Genomic DNA, 17,651 nt, shown 5'->3' on the forward strand with positions numbered 1-17,651 from the left:
TTGAGTGTATGCTGACATTAATACTATGCTAACATTCCTTATACACAGGAAGAAAATTCTTCTTAAAAGCAATAAGAGTTCTATCATTGACCAGAAACTGGTAATAAGAAGATACATTCAAGATAATGATGTATGTCAAAACATGACACATTATGTGCAGGTAATCATCTGAGTTGCTATTTCCATAAATTATTCAAAAGAGAGAAATTCTTCTATGACAGGACTTATGATTAGCCACTGTGAAACATTTTGTAACAGTCATATACTTTTACAGATCTGACTCCTTTGAAGCAGTTATTTTTTGCAAGCACATAAATTTCAATGAAGGGAAAGCCTTTCTCGCACACTTGTCATTTCTGATTTATTGCTTACAAGAACTATGTTTCTAATCTTAGTAGAAACGAATCCCAGCAGAATGGAAGATGACAAATCTGATTCAAAAGCAGCTACAAGTAATTTAAAAAACCTGAAGCAATAAGAAAATAGCAGACCCATTTGCACACTTACCAGTATGTCAAGCCTGGGCGTTGTTTCTCGATCAATACTTCTTGTTGTCTTGATAACACCACTTTGCTTCTCCACAATCACCAAGTCTTTCTGGCGCCCTCCAACAAGCTGGTATGTGAAAGGTGCCCCATTTGGTGGCAGATCAGGGTCTGTTGCACTCAAAGTCATTACACTGGTGTTGGGCGGTTCATTTTCTGTCACATAACCTATCACTTCAGGTGGATCAAACAAAGGGCCATTGTCATTAATATCCTGCACAGCAATTCTGACAGTAGTTGTCCCAGTCTGTGGTGGCGAACCTGTGTCAATAGCTCCCAGGGTCAGAGTGTATGCAGGAACAGTCTCTCTGTCTAGTTGCAGAGTGGTTTCAACATCACCAGTTGCTGGATCAACTTTGAATACATGTCCCTGGTTTCCACCAATGATAGAATATGAAAACTGGTTGTTCTGTGGTCTTACATCCTTATCAACTGCTTTCACAGTGATGACTTTGGTGCCTGGTGAAGCACCTTCAGACACCACAGCATCATACACAGCTTCCTGAAACTCTGGAGGATCATTCCCATCCTGAATTGACACTATTACCTGGGCCTCATCTGTATCGTTACCCCTTATACCACCAGCATTCTTTGCCATCACGGTCAGCACTACGCGATTTTGAGTTTCTCTGTCCAATCTTCGTGATACCTTGATCACGCCTGTTTCTGCTCCTATGCTGAAGCCACGATCATTGCTGGAACCAACAAATAAGTAAAACACTACACCATCATATCCGGCATCTTGATCTGTAGCTTGAATCATACCGACACTGGTGCCAACCTCAGCAGACTCAGATACGTCAAAATGGAAAACTGGCTGCATGAATCTTGGATAGAACTCATTCTTTCCAGTGATGTGAACAACAACCTTCGTTGAGCCATACATGGGTGAATCTGGATTGGCAGCCAATATATCAACAATGTACACATTTTGCTCTTCATAATCAAAACTCGTCTTGGACAAGATCGCACCTGTTTTTGGCTCGATTGTAAAGACATCTTTACCACTTCCACCTACAATGGAGTACTGAATTATAGCATTTTTGGCTGAATCAATATCATGTGCTTGTACACGATAAACTGTTGAGTGTGGTGGAGAATTTTCTGGTAAGAATGCCTCATATGATGTTTGGTTGAAAACAGGGGCATTGTCATTAATATCTGTGAGGGTGATGGTGAGCATAGCTATTGCATGACGTGGTTCAAAGCCTAAGTCAGAAGCAGTGATGTTGAGGCGATATTCTGGAACTGTATCATAGTCCAATGGTTGGTGAATAGTGATGGCACCGGTGGCAGGCTCCACATGGAATTCTTCTCTTTCGTTGCCACTTGAGATTGAATATCGCACGATGCCATTTGGCCCTTCATCACCATCTGCAGCAGTCATGGTAACGATAGTGGCTCCAAGCGGTTCATTTTCTGGAACAATTACCTGAAGAAACAAAAGAAATGTAAATTACGCACGTCTATTTCATGTGATGGGAAGTTTATAGAGATAAAATCCCCCCCATGAAATTATTATGATATAAAAAAAAGAACGGTGTATTTTGATAAAATTTGGTAACAAATGGAGAATTTAATGAAAACGTGGCCAACAGTTATGTTAACAAGGGATCAAATAATTTCTAATGTATTTTATGATGTATTAATTTCAACTGACGTATGCAGCTCCGAAAAATGTTACCCAATAAGCTACTTCATCATCTAGATTCTGCTGTATAACACTCAGAATTATCAGGTTTTTGGACTTTGTCCATCATCCGGTATTCTAGAAACCAGAAAATGCAACGTTTCAGAAAAAGGATCTGTTTCCATCCTCAGGTAAAGGGATAGGTAGTCTTCCCCCCTTCACCTGAGGAAGGAAACAGATATAGTTTCTGAAAAATGGTGTTTTCTAGTTTGTAGAATACTGGAAGAAGTACAAAGTCCAAACCCAGTAATTCTAGTAATTCATCATCTATTTAACAAATCACCACTCAGTCGAATAGCCATGGGCTAGATAGCTGAGGTCTGATTCCTGGCAAGGGCAAGATATTTCTCTTCTTCACACCATCCTGACCAGCTCTGGGGCTCAGACAGCCTCCTATACAATGGACACCAGGTGCTCTTACTCAGGGGTAAAATGGCAGGGGCATGAAACTGACTACGCACCTCCATCTAGTGCCAAGGTCAAGAATGACAGAGCTATATCTCCAGTCCCCCGTACATATTCATGGTATTGTGCTCAATTAATTAAGCACAGCAATAACTTGATTTGTCATTTAATAAGTATGTATGAGCTGCAAGCATTATTTCACATCAAATGAGACATCAGTGTTATTTATGAAGACCTAGAAAGGCCAAGAGAGTAAATACATTTCCTTTTTCGTGTTTGGCCGGAAGAACTGTGGGAACCTTCAGTCAGGCTAGTCTGTGCACTACACGAGAATCAAACTCAGTATATACTGAATACAAGTCAAGTACGTTAGTGCCGAACTAACCTGCCTGACTGTAGTTTGGCGAAAGTAATCTTGTAATTCATGCAGACAGATGTGATGGGTTATTTTAAATCATTTTCCAAACTTCTGGTTTATAAATTATTAAGCGTCATAGAGACACTGCACAAGTATATTACTGTTGTGAAATCTGAGGTTCTCCCAGCAGTGGGTATGAGGAGCATCATCTTGTGGGATGTGATGCCATGCAGTCTGGTAGGAATTTACCATTGTTCAACTGAAACTCCAGTAAAGTCAGTAGAGTTTTGCTCTCAGTTCCTCGTTTAAACCATAATATCCCATCATTTGGAAACTAGGCAACCTATATATCTATACTCTGTCAAGCACAGAAATCCATTCCTAAAAATTATCTGTGTGCTATGTGTACACAAACTTGTACTGATTCCTAACCAGGAATATTAATAGTATTGTGACATCACACCCATACTAGGTAATTCATATTTCTGCTATGGCATTTTAACATACATTTTTGTCTGTGAAATTCCTTCAGCATCATAATGCTGACAGAACCACACAACACATTTTCATTTCAATTATTTGTAGCTTATTTAATGATACTATTAGTAACTAAGCCTATGCAGCATTAAATGTTTAAATGATAATGAAAAATGAATTGGAAAGGCTGTGGAAAAGAGGATATCTTTGCTTTCACCTGGAAGGACCAAGGAAAAAACAGATAACCTCAGGATGATCGGTGTCCTGGATACAAGTTAAGTGGCTTGAGCCATTCTGTTTGGTCCCATAAATCAAAATATTAAGGTATAAGGGAGTATAAAATACATGAGACACAATCCTTTATGGCACAAAAATAAGGAAATGAAATGATATTAGCACTACAGGTGCTGCTGTTGTTGTAATATCATAGCTGAAAATCTGCAGAGGAAGACATTATCTACTTAGTATCAGAGAGCTTCATATGACATAACAATTTCCAGTGTCTGAACATGTCATAACTATCATACCCTATAATGATAGATACAGAAATAAATTATGGAATCTGAATGGAAATAATTTATTTTATATGTAATGGCCATTCCCCCAGGCATTTCTACTCATCTGGAACACATGCCTAATTCTCAGAAGCCATTTCAATCACAAAAACATTCATATATAGCAATCATTATTATTCACCTGGTAGCTGAGGGTTGTGAACACGGGACTGTATCGATTCTCCCCTGTTATGACAAGTGTGATGACAGCCTGATCACTCTGGGGTGGGACACCCTTGTCTACTGCCCTCACAACTAAGGTGTATGTCTCCAGCAGCCTGCCAGCGAGGGAAGAACCCGCCACTGACACCCAGCCGGTTGTCTTCCCCACACTGAACAGCTCAGAACCATTGCCACCAATTTTCACATACTCCACTTCTGCATTCACACCAAAGTCTGCCTCATCCTTTGCTGTCACCCGGATAACCTGCAGAAGAACCAACAAGTATATACACAGAATATCCTTGAAGTCCCTATGCAATTTACTAGATGACAGTAGTTTTTATTTTGTGTTCCAGATCATAATCGATAATCAGTTAACAGAAACATGTGATAGTATTATCATTTCAAATCCAAGAGCAAAATCACAAAAAGTTTGAAAGAAAATTTCAAAAGCCTGGAACCATCATAAAATCAATTTGTAATTTGCATAATAGAAAAATAGGCAGGGACTTTATGAACACTCTGCACATCTCTTTAACTCCACTATCAAGGCTAAAATGTTAACATGGATTTCAGTAATACCTATAAATGGAGAATCCCTCTGTGTTAGTAACATTTTATCAAAACTGAAACAATGCATTATTTGACACATGATTTGAAGCAATAAGTGTCAAGTTTCTCAGTTCTACTTGAGTACAGAAACAGCACCCTATACCCATATAAAAATGATCATTCTACATATACATATACATTAGTGCAGTGCTGATAGAACTATTTTCATATGATGTGAAATATTACTTGTATATTATCTTCTGTTCTTAAGCCATATATTGAACGAACAAAGGCATTCCAGCCCTATGCATGGCAGTCCTTTTTAATTTTGCACTGTGGTCATAATGTAATATATAATGTAACATAATTTCATATTGTTCCTCAAAGATTAAGTAGTTTCAAAGGCGGCGCCAAAGCTCAAGCAGTTAATCGCTGGCTTCCCACTGTGGTGGCCTGGGTTCAATCCCGGGTCTGGTTAAGTGGGATTTGTGGTGGACAAAGTGGCGCTGGGGCGGGTTTTCTCCAAGTACTTCAGTTTCCCCTGTGAATCTTCATTCTGCCAAATTCTCCATCATCATAATCAGGCAGTACAGGTACAATAGGTCAATCAGTGGCCCCCGTGCCAAGTGGACCCAGCTGGACTCCACCCCCAAATAGTGGGGTGGGGAGTAATTTCAGTCTACTAAGCCTTCCAGTCGAGGGTCTAGCCCCTCTCCCTTACTGCAGAGGTCAGTAACCACCCCTTTGCAGCTTGCATATATAACTTAACTACATCCTAACAATACACATTTTAACCCTGAAAGCGGAGGCAGTACTTTCTTCTGAAATGCTGGTATCTTAAATGGAGTGTCAGTAAACAGGTCACAAACAGTTATAAAATATAAAACATGTGATATTTGAACCTACAAAAAATATTTATTTCTTGACATATCCTCCAACATTTGTCCCACTGCTTTACTAGTGTGCTGAAGCCCTCAGCACAGAAGATTTTCAACTGTTGTCTCAGCCACTTCTGCACCTCTGTTTCAACCTCTTTGTCATCAGCAAAATACATTGCCACCTTTCTCAACCCAGCTGTGAACTGCTTTATGTAACAAACCCTTCCCACTGTAAACAGGAAACCTTTCTTTATGAATATCCTTTGCACTGAGCCCTTTCCCCACAGAAAACGCACAGCAGAATGCTGCTCTCTGGTAGTACACCCCTCAAGCATGGTCTTCATTTTGACTACTGAAACCAGCCTCTGAACATGTGCATGCACACTGTTACCTAGACTGTCATGAAGCTGGACTGTTCTGCCATTTAGTGTTATACTCACAAAACCTATTATGCCCATTACAGCTGTTTTTCTGGCATTTGTGAGCAATTTACTGACTCTCCCTTGTCCCTATAAGACTGCATAGCCTAGAAGACCAAAATCTGAACAACCATTGCCATACAGTCTCTGACCCTACACTGTTGTTGGGTTGTCAGTGTAATGAAGGTCACAAAATTATGAAAAGTATTAAGATACATGTAACATGAGATTTTTAAATGCAGTTACCTGTTGTCCTGCTACAGCACTTTCTGGAACCGGAGTGAAGTATTCTGCCTGCTCAAATTTTGGAGCATTGTTGTTTGCATCCACCACATTGACAGTTACCAAACATTCTGAGGACATGGGTGGCTTTCCATTGTCAGTAGCCATCACAGTGAGGATGTACTGGTTCTCTGGAGATGGCTCCAGTGCTGTATGTTTATACCGGAGAGATCTCTTGGAGAACAGCTCACCACTCGCAGGATCAACAGTGAACAGATCAGATGGATGTTGCAGTGAATATGAGATGACAGAGTTTGGACCCTGTTTGTCCCTATCAGCCGCTGATACCTGGCCCACAAACACAATGCTACGCTGAAGCTCTGGGAAATTAAAGCTATAATATGAGTGCTCAAACTCTGGTGCATTGTCATTTTGGTCCTGGATAGTAATCGTTAGTGGTGTCTCAGCACGCCAAGCCCCGTCAACTGCTGCAACCTTGAGAAGATACTCATCCTGTGCCTCTCTATCCAATGGGCCAGCAACAGTCACGTTACCCGTAGTGGGATCGATAGAGAATTTCTCTCCAGGATTTTCAGTGAAGCTATATGTTGCATTTGCATTTTCTCCGATATCCAAATCAGAACTTGTAACCTTAATCACAAAAGCACCTGGTTCTGCATTTTCTGTAACGTTGACACTGAAGAGCCGTGTAAATCGTGGAGGGTTGTCATTCTTGTCCAGGACTGTGACCACAACAGTAGAACTGCCTGTGAGCTGAGGAGGACCGTGATCCATGGCCTCTACAATGAGCTGGTAGCTTGACACACTCTCTCTGTCGAGGCGAGCATTGGTGTATATTTCACCAGTTTCGGAGTTCATCTCAAAAGCGCCATTCTCGTCATTTACAAGACGATATGTGACTTGTCCATTAGTTCCAGAATCAGCATCAGTGGCCCTAACTTGTAGCACTTTCTGTGGAGGAGGTTCTTCCTCAATGATACTGGCATTGTACATGGCATTCTCCATTACTGGGGCATTGTCATTAGCATCTGTCACATTGATAACAAGCTGTAAGACACTACGGAGTGGTGGGACATCAGAGTCCTGTGCTTCAACCCACACGATGTACTGAGGTGCTGTTTCAAAATCCAGCCCTCCACCTGCAACGAGTACTTCACCAGTATTTGGATCAATTCTCAAAGCATCTCCGACATTGCCGCCAGCAATAGCAAAGCGAATCTCGCCGGTTGGTAGTGGTTTGGGGGATGATGCACCAAGTTGTGTGATGACCTTCCCTGCCGCAACATCCTCTGGAAGAGAGAACTTGGTTTCCCGAGGTGCAGTGAGGCTTGGGAAGAGCCCTGAAGGACGCAGTTGAACTGTGAGCTCAGCTGTAGCTGTCTTGGCTTCTCTGCCTCCATCACGAGCCCGAAGCTGCACTCGGAATTCTCGCCCACGTCCGCCTGCTCCTGACAGTTCTCGAGCAGCTTTTACAACGCCAGTGTCACGGTCTATGGAAAACAAAGAAGAGTCCTCTCCACCCAAAGAAAAAGCCACTCTACTGTTAGAGCCCTCATCAGCATCCACAGCTTTGGCGCCGAATACAAACTGGCCTGCAAAAGAGAGAGAAGACAGTAAGAAGATTAAAAGCAAACATGGTTGTCTGGGACATGAAATTCGGGGTTTTCTATGTGACAGAGCAGATTGTGTGAGATGAGGAATATTTTGCTTAGAATCAGGTTATTTAGAATAACTGACAGAATAGTGTCAGTATGATATTTCAGAGTACCTTCATCTTCTGAGCTCTATGGATTAACCTAAAGCCCATTCTTACATAACAGCCATCTTTCAATGGACCCCACCGGTTTGTAATTATGTGCAAGGGTTGAAAGTCTTAAAAGTGTCAAGTGGGTCACCATTTTACTGTGTACTCATTAGCCAATCCATTTATGAACCAAACATGTAGTTATTTTCTTGTGTCTCTTCATATAAGAACATAATTTATCATCTCCTATCCCCTTACACAGTGATTACCAAACAGAGATCGAAAGAAACCCCTGAAGCTGATCACTTGCCTCCCTCTGCCTAATATCATAATATTGAGGTCTACAGTTTATTGGTCTCATGTCTTCGTGCCTCCTATTGGCCTTCATGCAGCAGTGTGTACTCATGAGAATGACATACTTATTATCTATTATACTGGCTCTTTTTGCACATGTGGCTAGCGGTGAAGATGTGCAGCCAGTATCGAAATAAAGATTCATATAATCATAATCTCAAGTCTAGTTGAAGCTGCCAATTAAAATTAATGCGCTGACTGCTTTTAACCTAAAAATGAGCCCATATAACCACTGAACATGTCACTTGGGCACCAGAATTGTTCAAGATAGAGCAGGGAAGGAAAAATATGCTACTGCTGGGAACTGAACCCCATTCATTTGAATGAGTATCTAATTAACTTCATGGAGCTGAGTCCTTGTTGGGAAGAAGATACAAGTTGCCCAGCTACTATAAAATTTCCCAACATTTTATGGAACCCAAAAATTCATTATCATAGAATTTGAGATTCTCAAAGCAGTGGTTATGAAGAGTACCATCTTCTGGGCTAGAACACCGTGTAGACAGCTGAAAGTCAACTGACGTTGTGGAGGAACATGTCACCTCCATCTTCAGGGTGAAGAATAAGCTGGGCAAGAAACCTGTGTGAAAACAGGTGGCAAGCAGGGTTCTGCTGTCAGTTGACTTTCAACGGACTAGCCAGCATTATATCCAAGAAGACAGTGCTCTTCATGGAACTGTTTGCAAGAGTCCTCAACCGGTCCCTATCCTGAGCCACATGAATCCAGTCAATATCAACCTCTCCTATCTCTCTAAGAATCATTTTAATGAGTTAAAAGGATCAAAATTAAATTCAGCGGTAACTACTTTTTAATAAATACACTAATAACTTCCAAATTAGATTTTACTTTACTGATCACATTTGTGCTTCATAGGTACATTGACAGATCAAGCAACACCTGATCTAGAGGAACAGTTCCCAGTGTTAGTTCCTCAGCAGAATCACAAACAATCATGAGATGGTTTTCCTGCTTTAGGCATGTTCATATCACCATACAGCACCTAGTGACATCACTTCATTCGTCTGTTTTTAGACACTGACTTGACAACAAATGAATCAATTTTAACATTTTTTAGAATTAAGTGTAACATTAAGAATGTTGTATTTTAGCGTCCTGTTGCACTGATTTTCATCTATGATATGTATACAGTTGCCATCTTGTAGTGCACTCAAATTCAACTGTTACTTCACGACATGTTTTGGCAACCTGATGATGGCACTATGTTGCCAAAACATGTCGTGAAGTAACAGGTGAAACTGAGTGCACTACAAGATGGCAACTGTATACATAAAATGGATGTAACATTAAGAAATTAAAAAAAAATATATAGAGATATATTTAATTATTCATTTCGATCGGACCAGTTTAATGACACTGTATCTGTTTCTGTGTGCATCTCAAGAGTAAATCACTAAATATTTATCAGAATGAGAAATATTCGGAATAAAGTTGTAATGAAAAACAATGCCCATTAGTTACTATAGGATTCTGACGATGGTGTATAACACACTGATATGTTGGGTTTTTGGACTTTATCCATCGTCCTGGTTTTTAAGATAACTAATAAAAACACGACGTTTCCGAAACTGGATCTGTTTCCATCCTCAGGTGAAGGAAAACACCTATTCTGTTGGGTGCGTTAGAAAGAGCTAGCCTCAATCACTCAATCATCCAGTGATTGAGGCTAGCTCTTTCTAACGGACCCAACAGAATAGGTGTTTTCCTTCACCTGAGGACGGAAAGAGATCCAGTTTCGGAAACGTCGTGTTTTTATTAGTTATCTTAAAAACCAGGACGATGGATAAAGTCCAAAAACCCAACATATCAGTGAAGAGTGCCCATATTTTATGCCCCATATACTTTCTGTAAGTCTTATGGTTTCTGAGATGATTAAACAGCAGTTAATGACTGTCCCAGAACTCTTATGCTGTGTCTACACATGTCGACTTGTATAATCAGATATCAATGTTAATCTTCTCAACGTGCATCAAATTAACCGAAGTCTCTTCAAAATCAAAATCAAAATCAAAAGTTATGCATGCTCTGACCGAAAATCCAGAGCAATAACACAGTGAGCATGCCAGAATGGTTTTGCTCTGAATAGTCTGTTCCTATTGAAAGTTATCCAAAATTCTGAGGATAAGGAGTCCTGTTGGTGATGATTTAAAGTTGCAGTAGAGACCACTGATCCAAAATTTTGAGCTTCCGGCATGAAACATTTTGAGGTGTATGAGATGCAAGTACCTGGCTGTGTGCGATCTGGCACGTGAATGATGTAGCTCTCGCTGGAAAAATGTGGTGCATTATCATTTTCATCCAGAACAGTGATGGTGAGGTTCACAGCTGAGGCACGCGGTTCCGTCACACTTGAATCCTGTGCCACCAGGGTGAGATGATAACTCTGCGCCTCCTCGCGGTCCAGCTCCACAGCTGTTGTTATTAAGCCTGAGTCTGCGTCTACAAGGAACCGCCTCACATTGTCACCCAGCAGACTGTACCTGTAGAGGCCATAAAAATGATAAAATCTTACATCATGACAACAGAGAAATTCCAAGTCTCTGCAAATTATTACATGCTGTCATCATGCAGGGACCGCCCCTGTAGTCTAGTGGTCACAGTTCCTGGCTACAGATCCAGAGGTCTGGGTTCGATTCCCGGCGCTACCAGATTTTCTGAGAAGTAGTGGGTCTTGAACGAGGTCCATTCGACCTCTTGAGGATAACTGAGGAACTATTTCAAGGAAATAGCGGCTCCCATCTAGAAAACCGAAATTAACGGCCGTGGGGATTCATTGTGTTGACCACATGACACCCTCAATCCGCTAAAGTTGGCACTACATTCGCCAATAAGAGGTCGTTGCTCGGTCAGTATAGTTTGCTTGCGGACTACAGGCCACGGAGTTTGTTTGTTTTTTCTTTTGTTTGTCATCATGCACGCTGCCTGTCAGCATAGATAACAGAAGATTTATTCTTATATAGTCAGATAAGTGATGGCTGGAAACAGAAGGTTAATGTGACCTAAGAACATCGACAGGGTGAGAGGCTTTCAATGACTGTATACCTGTGCATCTATCTGTATAAATATAAACATATACATTTGTTTTAAATGCTTTTCTTTTTAACTATTTTTGAATGTATGTTTTCTTCTGTCACATGGTCTCTTCCCAGATCAAAATAAATTTCTCAATTCTTTATTTCTTCCATTCCTACCAAAAACCCCTGGAACCCTTGCCATTAGGAAGACCCCATAAACTGGTCTGATATAACAAACACACTAATTTGTATTGTTTTTTTTCCTAATTGTTCACTTTGTAACATATTAGTTTGTGTGTGTGTGTGTGTGAGAGAGAGAGAGAAATATATAGAGAGAAATTATTTCAAAACATACTGAAAATGCACAGAGATACTGGGTTTTCAGACTTTATCCATTGTCCTGGTTTTTAAGATAACTAAGAAAAACACGACGTTTTGGAAACTGGATCTCTTTCCGTCCTCAGGTGAGGGAGGTCCAGTGATTGAGGCTAGCTCTTTCTAAGGGACCCAACAGAATAGGTGTTTTCCCTCACCTGAGGACGGAAACAGATCCAGTTTCAGAAACGTCGTGTTTTTCTTAGTTATCTTAAAAACCAGGACGATGGACAAAGTCCGAAACCCAATATCTCTATGTGTTATACATCATCGTCAGAATCCTATAGTAAATACTGAAAATGGTATGGACTTTGACTGGGGAGCAACTGATATTACATATTCTGGGTGAGAACCCAGATTTTCCAGTACACCCCCATTTTTATCTAATATATATTCAGTTATTCCCTTAATAAAATCAGATAAGAATCCAACTGGTGAAGCTTTTCACTGGGCAATCTATTCCATCTGTTTCTGGCCCCAAATATCCCTCTCAAACCCTTATTCTAAAACCCCATAACTTACATTCAACTACTACTGTGACTGCTTATACATTATAACAACAGTTTATGAAATGCTGAGGTTGACAAATATCAAATGATAGTTACTAAATAGTAAAGTTCATGTGTTCAGGAATTTGTAAAACAGCAGTAAGAAAATACAGTGAAAGATCAGCCAGCCAAGGCAGTTTCTGGGCCTTGATTCAAACGTGGAACCTCCCCAATATGAAGCAGGAATGCAGTCAACTGTCAAAGAGACCAAGTTGATCACCCATATGAGATACTACTAAGAATTATAGTGTCACAGTGCTTTTAGAACACAGATGAAAGGATAAAAGTAATTTATGAGGACAATATGGACATGGAGTGACATATTACAGATGAAAAATACATTCAAAATTTTATTTGGAAAATCTGAAAGGAATAGACCACTTGTAAGACTAAGGTTTATATGTGGGGACAAATTATTAAAATTGATCTTAAGAAGCTAGTGTGTGAATGTACACACTGGATTCATCTGGCTTAAGACAAAGTACAAAGGAGGGCTCTTGGGAATATGGTAACAAACCTTCAGGTCCCATAAAAGTCAGGTATTTCGGACTATTTAAGCAACCATTAGCTTCTCAAGAGATATCCCCCTCTGTGAAGCTAGTTTCTACTTTCCTTTGTCTTATATATCTACACAACCATAAACCCTCTAATTCAAGAAGTCTAAAACTTCTAGGTGAACAAATTTCATTATACTCTCTTGTTGTTGTTTACTTTCCATACAGTACAGACAATTCTTCATAAGACGAGGCACCAGCTATACAATTAATTAATCTGCAACACCATGGGCCTCCTATGCATTCTCATATAAAAGAAATATCGAATTTCCAGTTTGTAAATGGAAACGTATGAAAAGTAAAATATCAACGACTGATTCGATGTTATATAACATAAATTTTATCTTGTTTTATACAATAATTTTTAGTTTTTATATAAGCTGACTTATTGCATTTTTACACAAAGTATTTTAAATGATTAATAACACTGTATCCAATCTAATGTACTGCAGTTCAATGGTGTATGTTTGTTAATATGTGTTTGCCTGATGATGGCCTTTAGTGGCTGAAACATGTAGCGAAACTATAGCTGGGCGCTGTCCTTGATTTTTTCTGTTTCTTGTGTTATGACGGTCAATAAAGAGTTGTACGTTGTAACACAAAAGGATGCACGAAATGAAAATTATTGTTCCTTTGTCTTTGCAAGTATAAGTCTTTTCCTAACATTACAGTGCTCTACAGCTGATTTACTGAATTGTGACTTGCAGTGGGATGCATATCACAATTTGAAAATCACTCAAATGTTATGTTCCTAAATAATTGCTGAATTTTATTAGCAAAGGTCAGTTTTCTCTGTAAACTACCTCCATCATTGTTCATTTCAGGTATGGCTGCCTTAGCAGATTAAAAGAGAAACATCCAACGTATTCCTTCTCACCTTATCTTGGCGTTGAGGTCAGCGTCTTTGTCTGTAGCGACCGGCTGAAGAACTGGAGTTCCAGGGGGACGATTCTCTCTCACTGTGGCACTGTATGCTTGCAGTTCGAACTCAGGACTGTGGTCGTTGACATCCTGGACCACAACGCGCACAGTACCTGATCCTGTCAGAGGGGGAGTGCCTGTGACCAAAGAAAATAAAAAATTAGTAACGGTAACATCATCAAGGCATATATGATGGGCAGGATGTGTAACACGTGGGGAGGTAACAAATATAAAATATTTTTTTACATATAATCAAAGGAAGATTTTGTCATTGATGGGAGGATAATATTAAAATGGACCTTACAGAAATAATGCTTGAGATTGTGGACGGAATTCAACAATCTCGGGATGGATTCAAGTGGAAGGCTCTTTAGAACACGGTAATGAACCTTAGGATTCGGTAAAAGTAAGGAATTTCTTGAGCGGATATCCGATCCTCAAGACAAATTATTTTTCCGTGAAGCAATGTACAAGTATCTGTACGACGCGAGATCGCATAGACAACTGATCATAAAAAAAAGGTAAAGCTATCCCTGTAACAGGACGAGGAAGCCCTTAGGCTTGTGAGACGTTGAGGCTCCCACATTTTCAAGACAATCGGATAACAGATGGCGGTGAGGCTGTCAGCCTTATACACCGGCCGCCTTTACACCCCACAGGAAGATCACTGGTACTTACGTGTATTTCTGCTAGAGACTGAGTCGAGCCCACATTGTGGCTGGAAGGATTAAGTAAATAGAAAAAAAACCAATGGTCTCATCGGGAATCGAACCCGTGACTTTCTGGCTCGGAGCATAGTGCCTCAAACAACTACAGAAACTCGTGCCCCCCACAATTGATCATGCGACTTTAATATGGCTTCTAGTTAAAATAAAAATGGTTCTAAAATATACCTCTTTATTTTCTTCCATATTTGCGTCCCTTCATTTCTTATAAAAAGAAGTGCAAAACGAACAAAAACAGCAAGGTCTTGTCCATCTATACAGTCCATCTTTCAAATTACTTAACGAATACAAGAAGCCTACACCAAAAATTACAGGAGCAATGTCTTATATTGGATTTGAAATTACGGTCCTCTGGGTTGTAACGCCATGTAGATCGGACAGGAAGAAAACATCACATCCATCAGAAGCAGACGGCAAGCTGTGCTCGTTTCTTAGCCGTTTTAAACTTTGACCCTGAAGATGGAGGTGATGTTTTCCTCGGAAACGTTTCAACAACTTAGAGCTATGCGGCGTTACAACCCAGAATACTTCACGTTTATTTCATTTTGGTTTGCAGAAATCCAAAAGAACATAAAATCTACTTTAATTTTATCATATTTCTCGATAACAGAAAACATGCATTTCATTAAGAACTGACTTCAGCTTCGGGCACGGTACGACTTCGGCTTTATATATGACAATATGTAAAGATAATATGATGCATAAGTCTATAGAGTGTAATATCTATATTGTTTATTAGTTCTGCCAACGATGTATTTGTGTCTTTAATTAATGAACATCAAGCCATGTGTAACCCTTCACCCGGGGCAATTAACTTACCATGGTGGGGAGGTCTGCCCATCCTGATCGCCTGGACAGTTATGCTAGCCGGAGCGTAACTCCAGGTAGGGTCACCCATGTTAGACATAAGTCGCACGTGCCTGCAGGTTGGGGTTTGGGCGTGAGGCTATCAACCTCAACTCGGAAAACAATACACTCATATGTTAATAAACCTGGCGAGGGTACCAGACGAAAGAGCTGACATCTGTCGTAAAGAAGACCAAAGTTCTTCGAGAACCGCCAATAAGTAAGTAAATAAGTTGGAAAGATGCAAAGAAAGCATATATTATATTTAGTTTATTTATGGACGTTTTTCAACTGAAGAATTTACATAGCGTTGGATAAGAAATGGACTGGCAAAAGGCAAAGCTATCCCTGTAACAGACCGTGGAGGCCCATAGGGCAGTGAGACGTCGAGCTTCCCATATTATCTACAAAGTCGGCTCACATATGGCGGTAAGAATGTCAGCCTTAAGCGCCGGCCACCCTTTAACCCCAGGAACATTCCTGGTATTCATTTCTGTCAGAAGTTGAGTCGACCCCAGGACCATAGTGCGGCCGGAAGGGTTAGGTCAATTGAAAAATCCAATGAACTCATCGGGAATTGAAACCGCGACCTTCCGGCTTGTAGCATAGCCCCTCAACCAACTACGCTACCGCGTGCCCCCGAGGAACTGGCAAGAATATGCAAGAAAACTGCCATAGCGTAATTGTGGTATTTTTGTGAGTTATTTCATGATGCTATTAATACAGTATTTACCAGTATGATAACTGATGAATTGGAAAGGATTTGGTGGGAATAGGTCGTGGCCTATTCGTGGTGCTATCCGAATATTTACCTGGAGGGACTTAGGAAAACAACGAGAAACCACAGGATATTACAGCTATCTCAGCCGAGATTCGAACACACCACACCCAGATTTCTTTTTGGAGCTGGGATAGCTCAGTCGGTATCAGTCGGTATAGCGACGGGGTATGGGTTGGACGACAGGGGATCGATTCCCAGCAGAGAAAAGACTCTTCTCTTCTCCGCAGTGACCAGACCGATTCTGAGGTCCACCCAGCCTCCTATCCAATGGACACCCTCGTTTTTTTTCCCATGGGGTTAAGCGAACAGGGCATGAAGCTGTGCACAAACCACATACTGGCGAGGTGAAGAATGGTGGAGTTATGCCTCCACTCTCCCATACGTCTTCATGATGCAGTCCTTAATTAAGTACAGGAACAACTTTACCTTTTCTATTTTTTATACATCAAGAATGACAGTCAAGAACTTTACAGCTAAGACAACTCGTTCGGTCTACTGACAGTGTTGCCTCTGAATTTCCTTACAGGAACTGAGGTAAGGCAATAAAACATGAGCTAGTAGAGTTGGACTTGAGGCTTATATTCGAACTTGGGATCTCAAGTACGGAGCAGAAATGCCATCCACTTCACGGCGATGCGGAGTAGTAAAAATATATTTCAAAAGTCATTGTTACCACGAAGAATGCGTGCCTTCTGCGATATGAAGCGGTGTACTGTGGTAAATTTTACTACTAGACTACACGGCGTCATATCCCACAACTCCACTCTTTGTTTCACATTTCTAAAAACATTTGGATCTCAGAAAACACAAGGCCCATACTACGCAATTCAATGCTATTAGCCTCAGAGCAAAAGAGAGGGTCGTTACACAAACAGATTCAAGTCAACACATAATCTTCAGATACTATACAGTGTGTTCAAGCTCTGTTGTTAATTATCTTTGCCGTGATTTTTCCCGGTACTCGTGGAACGTTTTAATGGCCCTGGAGGATCCGTGAAGAGCGTTTGTCAGTCCGAGTTCATCTCGCCCTGACAGGATAATCACTCAGGAGGGAGCCACGCCACGGTAGTTCCATCTCTCTTGCTCCCACGCAGAACATCTGCACACGCGAACAGAGGGGGACTCACATCGTGCTAAAGATGTTTGGTAGAGTTAACAAGATTCGGCAACAATGTGTGCCATTTTCCGGCTCAAAAGGTCTACATCCAACAGGATCAAATTCTTAAGAAGACCTGTATACTGCAAGGAGTTCTATATTTGTTGTTTGTTTAATGACGCTGTCAACAACTCAGAGTGAAAAGCATCGAATGTTACTTACTCATGGAGCTGAACCCTTCTTGAGAAGCCGTCAAATGTGCAGCTGCTCAAGAATTTCCCAGAATTTTATGGAACTCGAAGGTTCATTACCGTGTTCACAAGAGCCCTCCACTGGTCCCTATTCTGAGACAGATCTAATTCATACCATCCCATCCTATCTCTCTAAGATA

General features: G+C 40.7%; 1 protein-coding gene across 1 annotated transcript in view; it reads right to left on the reverse strand.

Moving 5' to 3' along the window:
- LOC111867575 (cadherin-related tumor suppressor) overlaps positions 1-17,651 on the reverse strand; it is a 437,136-nt gene that overhangs the window by 14,596 nt on the left and 404,889 nt on the right. Inside the window, exons 8-12 of the mRNA XM_023857565.2 lie at positions 13,769-13,949; positions 10,627-10,880; positions 6,287-7,875; positions 4,172-4,456; positions 508-1,977 (exon numbers count right to left, since the gene is read on the reverse strand). Coding sequence (XP_023713333.2) covers positions 508-1,977; positions 4,172-4,456; positions 6,287-7,875; positions 10,627-10,880; positions 13,769-13,949 — 3,779 coding nt within the window. The remainder of the gene's footprint in view (positions 1-507; positions 1,978-4,171; positions 4,457-6,286; positions 7,876-10,626; positions 10,881-13,768; positions 13,950-17,651) is intronic.

The sequence above is a fragment of the Cryptotermes secundus genome, unplaced genomic scaffold, assembly GCF_002891405.2.
Source record: "Cryptotermes secundus unplaced genomic scaffold, Csec_1.0 scaffold519, whole genome shotgun sequence".
Taxonomy (NCBI): Eukaryota; Metazoa; Arthropoda; class Insecta; order Blattodea; family Kalotermitidae; genus Cryptotermes; species Cryptotermes secundus.